This window comes from Branchiostoma floridae, chromosome 2 (genome assembly GCF_000003815.2).
Source record: "Branchiostoma floridae strain S238N-H82 chromosome 2, Bfl_VNyyK, whole genome shotgun sequence".
NCBI classification, from domain to species: Eukaryota; Metazoa; Chordata; class Leptocardii; order Amphioxiformes; family Branchiostomatidae; genus Branchiostoma; species Branchiostoma floridae.
The window spans coordinates 18,294,602-18,313,959 of NC_049980.1; the positions used below are offsets into that span (position 1 = coordinate 18,294,602).

The 19,358-nt window shown below is 41.8% G+C and overlaps 4 protein-coding genes across 4 annotated transcripts; 2 read left to right on the top strand and 2 right to left on the bottom strand.

Annotated features, from left to right (window-relative positions):
• Positions 1–302: 302 nt before the first annotated feature.
• On the bottom strand, positions 303–7,374 carry LOC118408846 (kinesin-like protein KIF27). Its single transcript, XM_035809708.1, has 5 exons — positions 7,077–7,374; positions 5,602–5,728; positions 5,021–5,246; positions 635–855; positions 303–314 (listed from the first exon to the last, which is right to left on the bottom strand). The coding sequence occupies exons 2-5, from the start codon at positions 5,680–5,682 to the stop codon at positions 303–305; spliced, it is 540 nt and encodes a 179-aa protein (XP_035665601.1). The 5' UTR covers positions 5,683–5,728; positions 7,077–7,374.
• Positions 7,375–7,458: 84 nt separating this feature from the next.
• Positions 7,459–9,609, top strand: LOC118410480 (39S ribosomal protein L39, mitochondrial-like). Its single transcript, XM_035812219.1, has 2 exons — positions 7,459–7,788; positions 8,300–9,609. Exons 1-2 carry the CDS (start codon positions 7,539–7,541, stop codon positions 9,028–9,030), a joined length of 981 nt encoding a protein of 326 aa, XP_035668112.1. The 5' UTR covers positions 7,459–7,538; the 3' UTR covers positions 9,031–9,609.
• Positions 9,214–11,135, bottom strand: LOC118410483. The gene is made up of 4 exons (XM_035812222.1): positions 10,767–11,135; positions 10,229–10,426; positions 9,891–10,086; positions 9,214–9,526 (listed from the first exon to the last, which is right to left on the bottom strand). Exons 1-4 carry the CDS (start codon positions 11,005–11,007, stop codon positions 9,430–9,432), a joined length of 732 nt encoding a protein of 243 aa, XP_035668115.1. The 5' UTR covers positions 11,008–11,135; the 3' UTR covers positions 9,214–9,429.
• A 114-nt stretch (positions 11,136–11,249) lies between these two features.
• On the top strand, positions 11,250–18,111 carry LOC118410479 (very long-chain acyl-CoA synthetase-like). The gene is made up of 9 exons (XM_035812218.1): positions 11,250–12,527; positions 13,592–13,807; positions 14,164–14,322; positions 14,434–14,558; positions 14,698–14,892; positions 16,163–16,259; positions 16,538–16,736; positions 16,980–17,077; positions 17,447–18,111. The coding sequence occupies exons 1-9, from the start codon at positions 12,041–12,043 to the stop codon at positions 17,752–17,754; spliced, it is 1,884 nt and encodes a 627-aa protein (XP_035668111.1). The 5' UTR covers positions 11,250–12,040; the 3' UTR covers positions 17,755–18,111.
• The last annotated feature ends 1,247 nt before the right edge of the window (positions 18,112–19,358 follow it).

Here is a 19,358-nt window from a genome sequence, read left to right on the forward strand (position 1 = left end):
GCAAAATGGCAAAGCCCTGTGTTACTTGGGCCATATCGTCTTACAGTCACTTCAAAACATGTTTTCTCTTGTGATGAAACTTGATACATCCTGACTAAACATTTCAGCAGTATTTAATATGCATATACACAGCAATATAATATGCTCATGCATACTTGCTTGGGAAATAGTGTCTAAAAATATACAATTTTGGTCAGACTTTCAGTTACATGTATCTGTGACGTGAGAAATGTTTGAATGTTGAAAACAATGGAATGTCAGACTGTTTTACTCACAAAAACATGCATTTTGACTCTTAAGAGCTACTTCATGATCTGCAATGTCAACAAAAGCCCTAGACCACTTAAATGTTGAGTAGCACTTTGTAGCACTCTCCTCTCAGCTGCAAATCTCTCTATTCAACTTCAGGGTAAATCAATGTAATTCTACCATGACCAGCTTTTCAAAACAATATCTACCTGTATCCTTTCAAAATCTGAGTCAGCAATAAATTTATAATGTGTCTAAAATGTATCAATATCTGAATTCTGTACTTGTTTTCTACAATACCCCCTTTAGAGACATTGATAATGTGAAAAATATTTTCAAGTGAAATAAAAAACACAGAAAATACAATATGGTTATGTGCTGCTACCTTAAGTTTGAGTCCCATACCTGTGTTTCCATTTTCGTCTTCCCTAATGTGCAAATCCTTGCTGGATGTTTCCAGCTCAATCAGGTCTCTCAACTCTTCCATGTACACCTCAATGTAGGAGACCAGCACTGTATAGTCAACATTATGGTTCTCCGCAATGGTGGAGAAGATCTGTTTGATGGCACGAGGGATGATACCATACTCCTCCTCTGTAATGGTGTCTGAAACACAAAAAGGGCCAAGAAAGAAATTACAACAGGGACAGGATTTACTATCTGTACATTGTCTTGGACATTGATAACAAAGTAGAACTACTTCAAGCTAATGTTTTGATTTTTAACTGCTAGTACGTTGGATACAATGCATGAATATGTATATACAAATGTATTTAGTATACAAAAACATGGTCATAGTTGTGCGGTAAACCAATATTACCGGTAGTAACTATTACTGCTTTCTTTTAGAACTGGTATCTGACATTTTACAGCAAAATTAGAAATGCTAGGTACTACAACAAAAATTTCAATTTTTTTTTGACACTTAAGTTTCAAGAATATGCTGCATAGACGCAATTAAGTTATTAAACAAGAGTTCGTAGACCTCAGGCCTGCATGAAATGTATTGGGTGTCTGTAGACCTATTGTGTATTTTTTTCCCTTTTTGTCCGTGTTTGCGTGGTTGGAAAATGTGCACCATGCAAAAGTCTGAAATTCCATTTTCGGAATGTGTAAGTTTGGGCATGGATGAACATTACTTATTTTGGATTTCTTGACCATGTAACCAACCACAGTACCTTGAATTTGTTGAGACGACTTTTCCTACCTTTTTTTGTCTCAGATGGCCCTTGAAGTTATTCTGTCACATATGATATATTCAGTACTGATATCTTCCTATTTCAATGTACTGACCTAATGCAGCTGCTAAATCTCCTTAGTGTGGCAATGATATTCATTAAAGATTTATTCCTGGAGTGCTATAACACTTGACACTGGAAGGTTATTTGCATAATTTGACCAATTAAGTTTTTACTGTACACAGTAGTTCCATAGACAACATAGAATAGTGGTAGCCCCCATCCAGCAGCAACAGTTAGTCCCCAGGGTGGTATGATATTTTTATTCAACCATCCAACTAAAACCTAAACCTAAGTGACAAAATGCAACAAACGATACCAAATTTAAAATAGAACAAAGCTTCTACCACTTAACCCTGTATGTACTATAGATTAAGCAGGCCCAAAAATCAAGCGACCATGACTAGCCCCAAACTACAAATTACCTGCATACAATACGGAAATGGCATCCCCAAAGAAACAACAAGAAACACAGGAAGATAATATACATACCTTTCTCTTACACTCAAGCTCTATACATTTCTCCTCCACTTTAGAAAGTTGTATCTTCTTCTGATTGCCAAACAGGGTAAAGGAACTTGTACCAGAACTTTAAAATCAGTACTACACAGCTCTCAAAACACCACAAAGACTAAGAAGCAAACTCAAATTGTACCTAACAGCAACAGATACTAGTACAAACTGAACTGAAGTAGTACATTATCTGGCTGGAAACACTGTTGATACAAAGTAACCTGATACATTGAAGGTGGCAGAAGCCAGTGCAAAAACAGATGACGATTCTACACCTAAGCTTAAAGACCTATCAATCAACCCAAACCCAACCAAACCAAGCAGATATTGGGGGGATGCCCCAACCACACAAAAACAGGGTCAACCTACAGTATCAAGTTCAAGCACTAGGAGGCCCAAAATCAAACCTGACCACCAGGACACCAGCAACAACCCACGTAACAAATAGCAACACAATGGCACCTTGCGTTCCGGAGATACAGCGCACGCCCCGTGCCCGCACAAAAGGTAACCTGGAATGTCAAGTTCAAGCACCAAGGGCGTCAAAATCAAAATTGAGAATTATTCAGCCACCGCCAACACATGTGCCAAATATCATTGCGCCCGCACCAACCGTTCAGAAGATATAACTCCGGAAATACCCCTCCCGGACACAAAATTCGACCTGCCGCGTCAAGTTCAAACGCGACAAGGCCCAAAGTCAATCCTAGGCAACAGGCAACAACTTCCCACCCATGCATCAAAAATCGTCGCAATGGTGCGTATCATTCCGGACACACAGCGCCAAAAGTGCCCCCAAAACACCAAAAATGCCACCTGCAATGCCAAGTTCAAGCGCCAGGAGGCCCAAAATCAAACCTGAGTGTCAGGCCACCACCCGTTCTCGAGATATAGCGCCCTAAATCCCCAGCTTCCAAATTTTCCCACGCCCATGAAAACCATACCTGCATACATGCAGGTAATCATCTAGGTACACATCTGTGAATGTAATCAAAAGTTAGGTGCATGGCTCCAATTCTGGGTGGAGAACTGTGCATAAATCATGCCTCCAATATTTCAAGCCCTACTACCCAGTATGTCATCACTTTTAGAATATCACTAAATGTAATTTATGGTTTTCAATTTCAAATATGAGTCATAGAATGGAACAACCCCTATATCAACTACCGGTAGAACATACTATTAGGCAGACAGCCGCAACTTATCACAGGCTCTGAAAGGCATAAAAAATTGATCAGAAAATTTGTTGCCCCATCTGCGTTATCCAATCTTCCTTGATACCATGTACCTCACATCCAGTTGCTTGAGTAGCTATTTTTTGGCATATCTTATTACCTACCTGGATGTCTAACCTTCATCCACAAGTCTGTCATAATTGGTTCACTTCTAGCTATACTTTAAAGACAGTGGGTAGGGATACATGTATCATCTGGGACTGCTTTCCCATAGGAGTTATCAAATAAAGGTACCTCATGCAAAATGATGTATACACAAGTACAAAATGTAGTACTAGCAGTACACGTATACACGTTCAAATTGTACCAAAGATTTGTCTGAGTTCCATATCATTATCATATTTCATAAAAAGGACAACAAGTTCTCACTTGAACAACAGAAACATTTGAAAAATACAAGAAAAGTAAATTGCATGGGCAAAATACAATCTGTAGTTTCAGACAAGACTTGCATTATCTGTCATGTAACATAATCTATTAGTAAGTGTTTGTCACAAATAAAGGTAGTATGTTTATGAAATCATGGTTCTTAAGATTTACTGGAGCTATTACTCAAAATGTCATGTAGACAATAAGGTATTCTCTATGGAAATGAATGATAACTATTAATGGATTATTCAGTTTAATAATACATGTCTGGTGGATAATTGGTCTCCAATGGAAAATATGAGACACTGGGCATGGATATTAATACCTTGGAATCAAACTGACTAAAATATTGGAAAAAATATGATTTCAGATCAAATATGGAAAATGTAACTTGCGATGTCACACACTCATCATTGTAGTTCTTACAATACCATGAATGATTTAGTGAAATCATCTCTTTGTTCACTAGAATTCCTTCTGTAAAAAAGGAAAACACCTGTACCTGTATTTGACAAAAATCATACATTATCCATGCATTTAACATTTCCTTTTCATGCAGACAAACAGTATGTACTAAGATGGATAACTTGCAGAGCCCTGAGATTTACCATAAAGGTCACCAAATGGGGAAAATGGCAGAACCAATCAATAAGCAGCTTGCTCAAGTACAAGAGAGACAAAACAAATCAATGCAATGCCTCATTTAGTCAATGAAATGGAACGTTAACACAACTGAGAGGTACATGACATATTGGAAAATGCTGTCTAAAGGTAAACTGCTATTGCTAAAAAATACAACTTTAGTCTTAAAAACGGATCTTCTGTATTTTGAAACTCTATGAGTTCTACTAACTGAAATTTAGTCTAAATGTCAGCAATCCACTATTTTAACAATCTGGTTTCACAACAGACTTCTGAAGTTCACATCTGCAGGCAGACTAATTTGATTACAATGTTGGATAGGCATTCTCCCATCTCATATTACCCTTGTAAGTATTGGCACAGATTCTGTTGAAGACCTTTGAACTTTGCCAGATCCTTAAATATAAACACTGAGCCATGGAGGCTTTCAATTGAAGTAAACATCTATGAAACACTGGGTCATTGTGCAGGTGGGTACAAACTGAAAGGCTCTCCAGTCAGTCTTTGTGCAAACAGTGTTGTTGATTATAGTAAGGCAGTGGCACCATAAATACTGGCTGGACAAGTACATTTCTATGTTGATCGAGCTTTCAACATTTATATATGAATAATGACGGGACTTAAGATGGTAACAATGGCAATCGATATTCTGAGAATTAGGTAATTTTTAAATATGGGAATGTTTCATAATTACTCCAGCACAACAAGGGTAGTCAAATGTTAAGCACTTGACACATTAATCATATAGATAATGAACAAGAATGTAGCACACACCTGTATTTCCACCTCCTACAATGGTGTAAGTCTTCCCAGACCCAGTCTGACCATACGCAAACACAGTGGCATTGTATCCCTCAAAACAGCTGTGGACGAGCGGCTCTACAATCTTGCTGTATGCTTCATCTTGAGACGTCTTGGATGTCAACACGTGGTCGAACGTGAAGGCACGGTCCTTTCCAAGAACCAGCTGGTTTGCACCTGGTATCACACGCACGCACACCTATTGATGCAGCAAACAACGGAAGTAGTCAGTTGAAAATTTTCCAGATGTATACAGTATAGGGCTGCCATAAGGATTACAAGATTTAGGGCTTTCTTGACTCAAACAAAAATTTTGCTGCCTAATCATTTTTGATGTGATATCTCAAGTTACTAGTAGATCATAAGCAAAGTTGTGAACTGGCCAGGTCATATCCAGCAGTTTAAGGTATAGGGTACAGGATGTTCCGATCATTGCTATGACACCACGATCATGCCTACATTATCTAGCCTGGGTGACATCCCAGTTACCTTTCTGTTCAAAACTAACTAGTTCTAAGATATAAACCCATCAGTTATGGATGACTGTTTCAGACCTGGTGATTATGTAGACGCTCCCTGGGAAGAAGTGGTCTGACTCTGACTGCGACCCGTACTGGCACTTCTGGACCCTGCATGTCTGATTCTTCTGAATATCCCAACCTGCAGTTTTTATGTCACAGTCTAACAAAAAAGAGACAAAACGCAATCATTGTTAGGATAATGATTGTGCAAATCCACAAATACCAAAAAAAATTATGATCTTTGTCATCTTATATAGGATCTTATTCTAAATGATATGATTATTCTTTCACCAATCTATATACTAGTATATCAATTGCAATCATGCATCAATTTGTCAAGTAATCAATAAAATGGTCAGCCAGCTATACCCTGACCGGTAGTACCTCTTGAAACTCAATTTTTTTGCTAGTCTTTGAATGGCTATTCAGTCTATGATGTTTTGCAATACTTGCCAAACAACTTTAACTTTTGCTGAATATGATTATTATAAATGCTAATCAAAATTAGATGTATTAAGGTAAGTTTACATGCAAAAGTAACCCTGGGGTTGCTGGAAATTTGAGCGACTACAATACTTTTGTATAATGACAAAAAATCAATAGAATAATATAATGTCAATGACAAAAGCTAGTGATACCTATTCAAATTAGAGGTGTGTGTCAAACTTGCAAACTGGAAAAGGCCATTACATTCTGCCATCGTCTTATTTTCGAGATTTTATGACAAATAACCAGTGATTTCCATATGTTGAGCTCATCATGCACAGTACATACATCATGTCTCTACAGAATAATGGCCCAATGTGGGTCCTCTTTTGTAGTCTGACAAAAGCTCAAACAAAGGGTATCATGGGACATAAGTCTGACTCATCATGATGACACCACATATTTTGGGCTTTTATCCGAAAATTGGTCCGAAGTACATAACAAAGAGGTTCAAAAATGACCCTCATTTTACTTGTTTTCATGGGCACATTTCAAATTGCAATACTGTATTCACAATTTAAATATTTTTTATTAGACTAAATTCAAAGTATTTGAAATTGGGTCATGTTCAGAACTAAAGGACAAGAACGTTATCCCGTCAGTCCACAGAAATACATATGAGGTGTGACTAACATAACAACACAAACTACTGCACGGCTTTGTTCAGGTGTGTCCACATTTGCGTTACATTTTCTAACCTTGGGGGACGGGGCCGCGGGGCGACTTTTTTTTTATTTCAGCTGATTGGAAAATGTTCCAACAAGACGATCTATCCAACGATGGTCAATTATTCTTAAATCTTTGCAAATTCCGTTCTTTCCGTGTTACTCTCTCACGCTTCTTATCATACTAAGAAAGTAGATGTCCCACAGTGGGGCATGCAATAATATCGTGTAGTCAGGTCCAAGCGGTATCAACAAAGTTCTGATGCATAACAGGTGTTTTGGGCCCGCTCACAACAGTCCCGCTCGGAAAATGGGCTTCATAATACCAGATCTACAGGATTAAACCTCTCTACTTACCTCAGTTTTCACTGATGAAGTACTCGGATGGTCTATGATGCGTATATTTTACCAATTCCGTCTGCCGTTAGGGGACAGACGACAACAAAAACAGCGGCACAAACAACCAACAGTCGTCCGAGTCCGCCATGTTGAAACTATGTCAACTACCCAAGCTGCCCTAGGCCATAGTCTAGTTTTGCAGACTTCGTATAAGATACGTAACGTTTAAAATGTTAGCTGAGACAAAACTTAAGCTTCCCATTGAAAACTACAGGTTAGTAAACACATTGTATAAGTTCAATAATATTCAATAAGCGCAGTCATAGTGGTTAGTGAGCATCGAAGCCTTCATAAATTCCCATTTTATACCTGCGTATCTAGACTAATTTATCCCCACATCGCATGCGCCGTGACCCGGGTACCCCTGATCACCCAAAGTGGGAGGGCGGCTGGATTACAGATTAGTGGAAGTGGGTCAAAATGTCTCGTTTAAAATCGTTAATTGTGCCCTCTGTGAGGTGTATTGTGCATAGACGATACTGCAGCACTGAGAGGGTAACCAACGCCTTGGTCACCGAGTACAGGAACGACATTTTCGAGGAGGAAAAGCGGCGTCAGCAGGGCATGGTGCGCAGACTGGAGAAGATCGAGGTCGTTCACGTGGGGCCCAACGACCCCGGCACCTTCATCATGAACAAGAACCTGTCCACACCCTACCACTGTGCCATGCGTGAGTACCTCTGCTAATCATGATATGACTGTTGTTGTAGGTCTGTTTATTACCGTCGGTAACTTGTCAACATCTCTCCCCTGAACCTACCCCCCCCCCCCCAGGGTTGGTGGGGAGGGGGGTGGTGGTGGCATTCTCAAGACTTTGGTTTGTTACACAGTAGTTCCAGCTTCAGTTTGGATAAAGCATCCAATCAAGATTACTTACGCTACCTCCATGAAAAATGGAGGTTTAGTTTTTGATCTGACTCTGGACGGGCACAATCAGATACCAATAATACAACTTAGGGGGTAGTTTGCATAGTTAATAAGATTTATATTTCTGTTGTTTCCATCACATCTTTGATACATGTGGCAGGTGAGACATATCTACAGATACCAATTATATCCTTGCAAACACAAATCCTTACAGTAAATGTATTCTTTACATTAAGGATAGTGTTGTGATGATGTTATTGATTGATGATAAATTGTATGAGTTCTCTAATTTGTCACATTAACCACCTTTTCAGACATCAGTGAAACCTACACCAAGTACTCTGTGCTTGCCATGGTGAATGGTGAACCCTGGGACATGTGGCGACCCTTGACAGAAGACTGCGAGCTGAGCTTCGTGCGCTTCCGTGACAAGCACCCAGAGGAGGCCAACAAGTCATACTGGCGCTCATGTGCCCTGATTCTCGGAGCAGTGATGGAGACAGCATTCAAGGACACGATTTATGTACAGCTTGCTCGGGCTCTTGAACTCCCCATTATTAAGGGCATGTTTGTATACGATGTAGACTTGGGCCTGAAGGACTGGACACCAACTAACGAAAACCTTCGTTCCCTGAGCCTGTCTGCAATCACCATGAAATCCAAGGACTTGCCATTTGAGAGACTTGAAGTGGACCCTAGCCTGGCCCTCAGGCTGTTTCAGCATAACGAGTACAAGCAGCGTGAGGTAGAGGAAAGGGTGCGGGGAGGTAGAGTTACTCTGTACAGAATGGGCAAATTTATCGATATCCATGATGGACCAATGATGTCAAAGTCAAGTTTAGTGTCAATGTTTACAGTAGCAGGGATACATGAGCTCCCAGGTGGGCTGTACCGTGTGCAGGCTATATCCCTTCCCCATGACTTCTATCTCCACAGCAGTGTGTGGAACAAACTGGTAAAGAGGGCTAGTGTCCCCCTAGTAGGGGACCTGAGTACTGCAGGGGTAGATGAGTCATGGAGGGAGACTAAAAGTTCAGCAGCATAATGTTGACATCTTTTTCAAGAAACCTTGTTATGTTAGGATTATTTTGAGGAAGAATTATGTTTAGTAACAGTTTGCAGATACATATACATGTGACACTTGTGATCATGTATTTCATCAAAAATCAAAAGGCTTGCTAAAGAGATCCAAAAACATGTACAATGATGTGTAAAACGGGTGCCACAATTTCACAACGCAGCATTTCTTTATTTTGCATTGTGATGTATCAACATACCATATGTGCATGTCAGAGTTAAGACCAAGATACAGAATTCATTTTGTATGTTGCAACTGGCAATTTTACATGATATTCAGAAAAACACACAAGTCACTATCTACATTTCATGATTTTGACTGTAGAAGCTGCACAACACGCAGAATCATGACGATAGCCGATGATAGCTAGTCACATATGTCGATCTTCTTAAAGCACCAGGCATTCCAGGTGTTGGGCGCCCAGGAACAGGTATTGATCTTTCGACCATCCCCACATCCATGCCTGTATGTTAAAAGGATGGATAAATCAATGCATGAAGATGTCCAATGATGAAAATATCAAATACAGAACACAGTGCATCGCCATCACATGTCCAATGTTTTCTTGGGTGTTCTTTTGTGAGATAACAATATTATATAGTATGGGTGTCAGATACGTATACTTCAGCTCTTTACCAACTCAGTCCTTAACTAATCAGTTACCATCTCGGACGAACACCCTAACCTAAACCCTGCTAAGTTGACCAGGTTCTTGGTCCGAGTTTGGTATTGAGTTTGGTATTGACTGAGCCAAGTTGGTAAAGGACTGAATCATCCTGATCCCTTGTAAAAGTCTTTCCAGAGGAACATATCAGACCTATCCTTACCTGCCAGCCTGCATAGGATATCTGGATGTCCTGTCTGACAGCCAGCCACAAGAACATAGCTCCAGCCCATCCTGCCATGCCTCATACAGCTGGTGGTAGGAGGCTACACTGGCGTTCTGTTCAGCGCAGGCCTGCACTGCCTCCTCATAGTCGTACTTATAGGAGCCAGCCGGCGAAGTTATGTGGAAGATGTGACCTGTTTAGATGATAGCATGCTTTAAACATAACCATGGGGGCACTACATCAACCTGATCACAACCACAAATTTCCATTATTACAGAACAATTTTCGGACATGTCCTAACGCTTAGGCTGTTTTGAATTAGAAGTAAAGCATACCCAGACTTGGCGACGTGCCACAGAGGTCGTCCTTGATTTTGGAAGCCAGGTCATCGCTCTGCGTCAGCTGACTCTGCAGTCGGGCACAGCACAGTTTGCCAGTTAACGTTTGATTGCCAGCCTCGTCAGTCTGTTGTTTGAGCTTACTCAGTTCAGCTTCCATAAACGTTGTTTTCTTTGTGAGGGTCCGGATGAGCTCTGAACAATTGAATGATAAAGCATTTTCGAGATTTAGTTTTAAATCATATGATATAGTGTACAAAACTTGCATTGTTATACCATACAGCCAAATTGACTTACATGGAAAAAAATCGTATCTGACCGTGAATGTAAACATTGTTGCAAACCTAGTTATAAGGACAGCAATCTATTGGGTTGTGTGAGTCGTTCTGTGCAGCAGCCTATCGCACATACATGTAACTTGCACTGGAACATAGTGCGCGTACTGACTTCTGCTCGATGAATCAGGTCGGGGTAGTCGACCCCATTTCTTCGCCTTTCAGTAAATTTCCAATACTTGCCCCGCGTTTGTTCTTACCCTCTTGTGCCCGCACCACTTGCTCGGTCCTACCCAGGCGTTCCAGGATGTCAGCCAAGACCCTCTGCACCAGTGCCCCGTCCGTACAGACAGTGGCTGTTCTAGGGCAATACTTCACTGTTAGGCAGTCCTCTGTCTGGCCCTCTACTTCATCTAGCACCTTTTCTTGTACAGAGCCAGAAACGATAGCATAGCACAGAAGGAAGGCAAACGTTTTCGAGAAAACCCCTGTTGAAGCCATAGCCGTGGCTATCACTGACTACGTGCTCGCTCAGTGATATATTATAAGGATTGCTACGGACTGATTTTGTCATCGATCTCTGAACTTCCCAGTTACATGTAGCAATCCCGTCGTCAGTTCCTATGAGCTTCTTAGAAATGTATCCATCTGTACTTTGTCTAGCCTGTGTTTACACAATCTGTCGCTGGCTAGGGTTAATGACCCCCTCCTCGCACCTGTAGGGCCGCCGCTAGGAGCGTGTCAGGCTATACATATTCTTTGTCAGGCTGGGATGGTTCATCTAAAAGTGAACCAATCGAATCACGGGCAACCTGTAGTTTGCATTTAATACCTTTGCTCGGATCGGGTCAATCTACGGTTAACGATGTGCTGGCTGGTGAGACGTTGTTGTAACTAGAGACTGTTTTAAGTTAAAATTTATTACACTAAATCATTTTTATTCTTCAAATGACCATGGCTGTTATAAGTCAGGACGTACTCGTGGGTAAAAGCAGTACAAATATACCTCTGCTCAAAACAGCTGTGCATGTGAGTCAATAGCATGAAGAGGGAACCAATAAACAACACTTTAATAAGAAAGCAACCTTAGTGTCAACTTTAAAGTTAAGGCCCGATCAGCATAGGGAAACTTCTCTAAAGCGATATACATGTATGTACCGTTTACCATAGAGGTTTTATGTACCGTTTACCATAGAGGTTTAAAAACCCTTCTATTTTACGATCACTTTGATTTCCCTTGCTTAATCTTGCTAGACTCCACTGAGAGTTGTAGTCACTGCTATAGCTGAACCAAAACCATCCATTCTTTCTTCTATCTTTTTTTGTTGTTGTTGTTCTGGTGATTTCCATTCATTCTTCCCACTCATACAGGAACCTTGTTTCATGAAACACAGGTAGGAGGCTCGGAGGTCAAGAAGGCTCATCAAACAAGACCTGGTGAATGAATAACCGGCACAAAGTGGGTCAAAAGGCACGTATGATACTCCAGCACCGACCCTGTATCCTGGCCTTAGTATAGAAACCTGAGGTGAACATGAAGCCAACTAGTGGCGGTGCGCTATATGCAACAGTCGGAGGTGTGTCCACTGCCCTTGTGGCCACCAGGGTACTGTATCCGTCCCTGTGGCAAGACCTGCGCTACCTCTGGATCTCCAATCGTGCGTCCAAACAGGTAACCAGGTATCTTTCAGTCGAACCCCCGATCACCATAGTGGACCGCTTTCTACACCAGGTTCAGCTCCAGCCAGACAAGCCCTTCCTCCTGTTCGAGGATGAAGTCTACACCTACAGGGACGTGGACGTCATGTCCAACAAGGTGGCCAACTTCTTCCGGGGGGAGGGGTACAGGTGCGGAGACACCGTCGCCATGCTGATCTACAACGAGCCGGCCTTCATCTGGACCTTCCTAGGACTGGCCAAGTTGGGGGTGAAGATGGCGTTCCTGAACACCAACCTGAGGACAAAGTCACTGCTGCACTGCTTCAACGTCTCGGAGGCAAAGGCTCTCATTGTGGGACAAGGTCAGTGGATATCATACATGTTGTTACTTCCTATAAGGGTCGAAGGTCATACATGCCTCAATCCTGTAGATATAAGTATTTTTCGGCTTGCAGATAGCCCCAATCACTGCTTATATCATGTCAATATAGTAATGATTATGTATGAATGGCCATTTGAACAGAGTATTTGGTACTCTAAAAGGGGGCGAGCCGAAAAAGTCAAAGTTGGAAGGACAACGTTTCTTGTGTCTGTTCAGTCTCTTCATTGTACATATGTACAATACATTGCCAGTTCGTTAACGTAGACTTAACAAGTTAGTGATGCCAATACAGTACAACGATGAACGAGTTTTAGCTCCCCCTTTCGATAACCCACAAACTTAAGGCCGAGAACACGGTATTTTATTTATCGCCCAGTGCCAACGACACATGCAGCGATAAAACGTAGTGCGACCGAAATCTTGAATCTTATGTCAACACTGTAACGTGGAAGCCAACGGGTATGAAACTGGCTAAACTGGACGTATAACAAATATTAATGAGTTTCAGGTCGTATGAATAAGATTGCCCAATCGGTGTATAGATATCGATGCATCTTACTGTCAGCCTAGTGTGCGTCGGCTGCAGTTCCGCATGGCTTCGTGAGGCCGCATTAAAGCGAGAGTCAAAATAAAAGTAGTTTTTCAGTTATTTTGTTGATTGTACCCTCGACTTCAATATATGAGTTTAATGTGTTTGTCGTGCCTTTCTAGTGCACCCTACTATAATTCCATCCGCGTTGTCAGTCATATTGTGGTCCTTAACTACAGAAATCCCCATAGGCGAAAAACTATGTCTCTCGAAACCTGGTGACTAGTCTCTAAACAGACCCTATGGTGCCTGGCCAAAGGGAGTCAAACGAGCACTCCCTCTGCCGGCTATACTCCTTGGCCAGCTTTATCTTATGCGCCACCGTAGGATCTGCTTGGAGATTACTTGATGACAGATTCCACGTTCGTATAATGTCTGGTTATACATATATTACATTTCTATGGCAATTGAACAAAACTGCAGATGTTACCAATTTGTTTTCTTTTATATTCCAGGAGTTGACTTATTTGAGGCAACTCTAGAAATTTTGCCGGAACTACAAGGACAGGGTGTAAGCATCTGGGTGCAGGGAGATGCAAATCCCACAGAAGGCATCCTATTATTGGACGAAAAGATTGCAACTTCGTCAGCTCAGCCAATCCCGTTCAAGTTTAGATCTTCCGTCGCGGGGAATGATGCTCTTGCCTACATCAACACTTCTGGCACAACCGGTATTTTAGAATACTACAACTATTAAATAACTCAAGAACAATTTCCCAATGGAGTAACGTATAACTGAGCGCTAATGCGGATATATTTGATATGCTTCTATGATATTCTAATCCATATCAACAAGAGCAGTGCAAGTTGTTGCCTTGGGACAACTTGCAACATAACACAGCGTTTTGAACGAAATATAGACAGTGCAAGATAACACTGGTGACAAATGGAACAAGTGACTACTAGAATTCTAATATAGAGAGTGCTACGAGCTACAATCTACATGCAGCCCGATGACGTTCAACATTTATCATTTCCTGCAAATACTAGAACTTTTACTTTTACATATATCCCGTTCCACTCACAGGCCTGCCGAAAGCCGCGATCTACAGCTACGAGAAGGCGACAAAGTCGTCCTTCATGTTCACCTTTGCAGGGATCCGTTCTAGTGACGTGGTGTATGTCGTCACGCCCCTGTATCACTCCAGTGCCTTCGGCGTGGGCTTCACAACTGTCGTAGAGCACGGTAAGGCATAAATTTGCGCTTCCAGGTATGCCTTGACCGCCGAAAAGTTTAGTTACGATACAGTTGTATTTGATACCTATAGATCACTGATTTCCTCCTGTCGGCATTCAGGTGCAACCATGGCGCTGGCCAGGAAGTTCTCTGCGAGTCGCTATTGGGACGACTGTCGGAAACACAATGTAACCCTGCTCCTGTACATCGGAGAAATGCTGCGGTATCTATGCGTGCAGCCAAAGGTGTGTAGAAATAATACATCAATCAATTATTCGCGGGTGCTGCTGATGCATGATGGCTGAAAAATCTCTCTGTGGGATGTGGTTATTGCGTTTATGGTCTAAATGTATTTTTGGTTCGTTACGTCTTTCCTATTTTAAGCGTTCGAACGACAGAGACCACAAGGTCCGGGCCGCGCTGGGAAACGGTCTGGCGCCGGCCGTGTGGAAGGAGTTTCAGGACAGGTTCGGCATCAGGCAGATTGTGGAGTTCTACGGCGCCACGGAGAGTAACATCAGGCTGATGAACATCACGGGGAAGAGAGGGTCTGTGGGCATGATCTCTCCTCTGATTCAGGTAAAGTTTGTATATCAGTAGCCTGGGTACCATACGGATAGTAGTTCGCCCCAACGTTTGTTATACACTACGTACAGTCGCCTCTCTGCAAGCGAACATAGGAGCGAACTACTACCCGAATGATACCGAGGTTCAGTATATCAGAGGCTTTAATAATTATAGTCAGTTAGGGGTGGGTACCGGTACGGTGTACCGGTACAAAACCGGTTTTTCTTATTGGACCGGTCCAGAAAAACCGGACCTGAAAAAATTCGGTGCACCGGATGTTGGACCTATTGGAAAAGAAAACAAATATTTACTGCTTATATTGTACCAGTCGCTGAATTTTCCAAGGTAACATGTAACAGTCCATATGCTCGTGGGTCACAGTCAGGCACCTTGGAGTGTGTATAGTGGAGTCTTCCTTCATAGTTTATATTTCGACCAAGTTTTACAGTAAATCATACTGATAAATTTTAAAACGCCAGTGGGAGTCAAATACTCCACAATACAGATTTCGTCCTTTTTGCTACATGTAGCAAAAAGTACCGTTGTTTTGAGTATCGCCCATTCACAACTTCTCACATACTGAATCAGGTCCAGGTTCAGGTCCGGACCTGGACCTGACCCTCTGGACCTGAACCTGAACCTGGACCTGAATTTTCTGTACCGGTACCCACCCCTACCTGCAACTAGGGCTGGGTATCGGTACAGCGTACTGGTACAAAACCGGTTTTTCTTATTGGACCGGTTCAGAAAAACCGGACCTGAAAAAATTAGGTGAACCGGATGTTGGACCGATTGGAAAATTAACAGATTATTTTATCAGGCATCACACGTTTTGGCCCTTGCAGGTGGAAGAAAATATCAAGAGTGAAGTGGAGTAGTCAGTTTATAGTGATTTCTACCAAGTTTAACAGCCACTCGCACAGGTGCAGTTAGCGTTGTAGGATTTTAAAACGCCAGTGTAAGTCTAATACTCCACCAAACAGATTTCTTTGTAGTGAAATGGACCATTGATATGAGTCATAATGAATCAGGTCCGGACCTGGACCTGATCCTTTGGACCTGAACCGGACCTGGACCTGAATTTTCTGTACCGGTACCCAGCCCTATAGTCAGTATGATTGCAGCCCTATCTGTGGTCAGCATTTTAACGTCACGTCTGAATGGTGGTATGGGAACTAGAATCGTAGCGGAGGCATATCCTTACTTATTATCTATGGTACTACTACTAGCCATTTCCAGTGGTTAGTAATGGTTTGTGCTCGACTTTCTCTTACCTGTTTAGAACACCACCCCGTGTCCGCTCTACATCTTAAAAGTGGATTTGGAGACGGGGCAGCCAATCAGGGATGACAACGGCTTGTGCATCAAAACACAAACAGGTCAGTTTGTGTTTGTATCTTCTTGAAATCAATATCGTTAGCCAAAATTGTATTTTAATCTGAAATATGTAAGATTTTCCTTTCCACTGGGAAATTGATTATGACATCTATTAAAGATCCTGGATCAAAGTTAAGTCACTCGATAAGACCCTGGGAAACATTCTTGTTTTATTGGTCAACTGTGTCTGCACACCCCACGTACGTCCCATGGACAGATACATAAACAGAAGACCATTCCATTGACTACAACTCACAATCAGTCACCTATTTGCGCACAGGAGAGCCAGGGTTGCTGATCTGCCCCATCAGCAAAGCAGTCCCATTCCAGGGATACAAGGGAAACAAAGAGCTCACGGAGAAAAAGGTTCTGCGAGACGTCTTCAAGAAAGGCGACGCATACTTTGACTCCGGTGACCTGATGAAAGTTGACAAGGACTATCATGTATACTTCGTAGACAGACTTGGTGACACATTTAGGTAGGAACTCCCGGCAAATGGGACGCATTTGGTTGTTTGTTGTTAAAATCCAACTAGATATACAACACTATTTTACATTCTGTCTAGACAGTACTTTGGCCGCCTTGTCTTCATAATCCTTGCAAGAGAATGTATCGAAATTTTCAGCCTCAAAGTTCTTTGCGAGTTTTGGTCGTGTTGATAACTTTGGAAAATTTAATTTTGTTTCTGAAACTGAAAATACTAACATCTATTCTTCATTAGGTGGAAAAGTGAAAACGTTGCCACTACAGAGGTTGCACAGGTGTTACATGACATGCAGGGCGTCGACGAGGTCAACGTGTACGGTGTGAAAGTGCCAGGTGCGTGTTCAATCAAGATATGTGAAAATACTTGTGCGAGTTGACTATCCGATTGAAGATTAACAGTATCAATTCGATTTAAATTGTTTCAAATTCGATCTAACACATCATGATATGACTATGGTTATGAACTCCTGGTTCCAATAACACTGTAAGTTTGTAACTGAATGATCCGGTTTAATTCTGTGTTGGAGACATCTCGGTTGGGGCTGCACCCGTCTTTCGGAAGGGACCTAAAATAGGGATCCCGTGTTTGAGGAAGTACCTCAAGCACGTTAGAAATAATGGGCTATTGTTAATAGAGTCCGATGAAAGAATGTCCCTATTTCTCAGCTAGAACGTTCCCTGTTTGTACAACCATCTCTCCAGGTTCTGAGGGAAGAGCAGGGATGGCCGCCGCCGTGGTTTCCAAAGACACACGTCCGGACCTTTCCCAGTGGTACGCTCACATCGAGTCCCGCCTGCCCAGCTACGCCAGACCGCTGTTTCTCCGGCTGACCAGAGAGATCAGCGTCACCGGAACTCTTAAACAGCAAAAGACACAGTTAGTCAGGGAGGGATTCGATCCGACTCAGATCAGCGACCCGCTTTATTTCAGGAATGATGATCAAAAGACTTATGTACCCCTGGACCTGGATCTGTATAGGAGGATTGCGCTCGGGAAGGCCAAGTTGTGACGGTGTTTTCCGATACTGAGTGATCCTTGTCCAGATATAAATTGAAGCTACAAGCAGACTGAATAAGTAATTGAAGCTACAAGCAGACTGAATAAGTCATTGAAGCTACAAGCAGACTGAATAAGTCATTGAAGCTACAAGCAGACTGAATAAGTCATTGAAGCTACAAGCAGACTGAATAAGTCATTGAAGCTACAAGCAGACTGAATGAGTCATTTGGCAGTGATACCAAAATGTGCAATCGTTATAGTAATTTGCCAATATCATTTCATCGTACGCAGGTTACGTTGACGAATTGGATTTTTTGTCGTACTTGGTAATGGCACACCTCGGTTGATTATAAAACGTGCAACGTTATGTTGACTCTTCCTTGTCTGTTTATTTTGTTTCTAAAGGTCCCCTCTCACTTGACGTGGGGCACGCTTGCGGCATTGCTGCGTTCGTTCACTGCGGCACTGTTGTGTTAATTTCGCCGATTTTGTCTTGCACTCACACGGACGTGCGGCACTGTTGCGTTTCTAAATGAACATGCTATTGACAATTGCAGCGTTGTCAATTTATGAAAAATCACCGTAAAATGATGAGAATGCCCCCAAATGAGATTTATAATGAAAAGATTTCCCTTATGATAATGAATTATATGGTACATATGCTATAAATAACCTTGAAAGACTTTTACAGTAAAGGAAATGACCCGAATGAACAGACACGAACCATATACCAGATTTGACTCCATGTGTACGTTTTGCACCATGTAACGCTATGTGTTCTGATGTATGTTTATATGTTTATAAAGCTCCTTGATGTTTATTCACCAATTTTGCAAATTTTTAAAATGAAAATGTTTGATATTTCATACTTTTTTGTATGACGCGGAGTATTTTCATTGTCGGCGGATGGCTTGCCAGCCTATTGATGATGTCTAAGTCTATCATATTTGTAAAAAGTGAGAAAAATATGGCCCATGGGTCCGAATAACTGCAATTTTGTATTTTATCGGCGGCAGCCTACCAGCAATGATTACACTGCTTGTAACGTTATAACGCAAACTCAAAAGCAAACGTCATCATATCACATAAATAATTTGTTTTTGAACGTTGTTTTTCCTTACATCCGTAGGTTAATCGATGAACCAGTTACTTATTTTTTTGTTTTCAAGTATAAAATACTGACCTACTTTCCATTAAATAAATCAAAAGATGTATTTTTAAGTTAACTCTGAATACGCATACAAGGTAAGTTTTGTGGATTTCGCAATGCTGTAACTGGATCGAAAACCGCTGTAAAATTATTAGAAATGCATCTAAAATAGCTTTTCGGTGATAAAAGGATGTTTACTTTTGATTCTTGGTGTAAAATAGGCAAAATATATCCTTGATACTGTTTGGGGCATGGTGGCGGCACTGTGGGGGCATTGTTGGGGCACCGTTGGGGCATCTTGCCACTTGCGTTATTTTTAAACTTTTTAAAAAACGTCGCGCTTGCTTGCGGCACCTCTAGGTTTGCTTGCGGCACCTCTAGGTTTCGTGGGGGCACCTCTAGGTTCCGTGGGGGTACATCTGCGTTTTCGAACGCAGCAATGCCGCAAGCGTGCCCCACGTCTA

Coding starts and splice junctions, on each gene's coding strand:
- LOC118408846 (XM_035809708.1), bottom strand. CDS start 5,682: ATGCAGGGTCCAGAAGTGCCAGTACGGGTCGCAGTCAGAGTCAGACCA. Junction 5,247..5,601: donor AGCGTCTACATAATCACCAG/GTCTGAAACAGT, acceptor CTGCATCAATAG/GTGTGCGTGCGTGTGATACC. Junction 856..5,020: donor TGTAGGAGGTGGAAATACAG/GTGTGTGCTACA, acceptor TTTGTGTTTCAG/ACACCATTACAGAGGAGGAG.
- LOC118410480 (XM_035812219.1), top strand. CDS start 7,539: ATGTCTCGTTTAAAATCGTTAATTGTGCCCTCTGTGAGGTGTATTGTG. Junction 7,789..8,299: donor ACCCTACCACTGTGCCATGC/GTGAGTACCTCT, acceptor CCACCTTTTCAG/ACATCAGTGAAACCTACACC.
- LOC118410483 (XM_035812222.1), bottom strand. CDS start 11,007: ATGGCTTCAACAGGGGTTTTCTCGAAAACGTTTGCCTTCCTTCTGTGC. Junction 10,087..10,228: donor TGGCACGTCGCCAAGTCTGG/GTATGCTTTACT, acceptor TCATCTAAACAG/GTCACATCTTCCACATAACT. Junction 9,527..9,890: donor TATCCTATGCAGGCTGGCAG/GTAAGGATAGGT, acceptor TTTAACATACAG/GCATGGATGTGGGGATGGTC.
- LOC118410479 (XM_035812218.1), top strand. CDS start 12,041: ATGAAGCCAACTAGTGGCGGTGCGCTATATGCAACAGTCGGAGGTGTG. Junction 16,737..16,979: donor AGACTTGGTGACACATTTAG/GTAGGAACTCCC, acceptor ATTCTTCATTAG/GTGGAAAAGTGAAAACGTTG. Junction 17,078..17,446: donor GTACGGTGTGAAAGTGCCAG/GTGCGTGTTCAA, acceptor CCATCTCTCCAG/GTTCTGAGGGAAGAGCAGGG.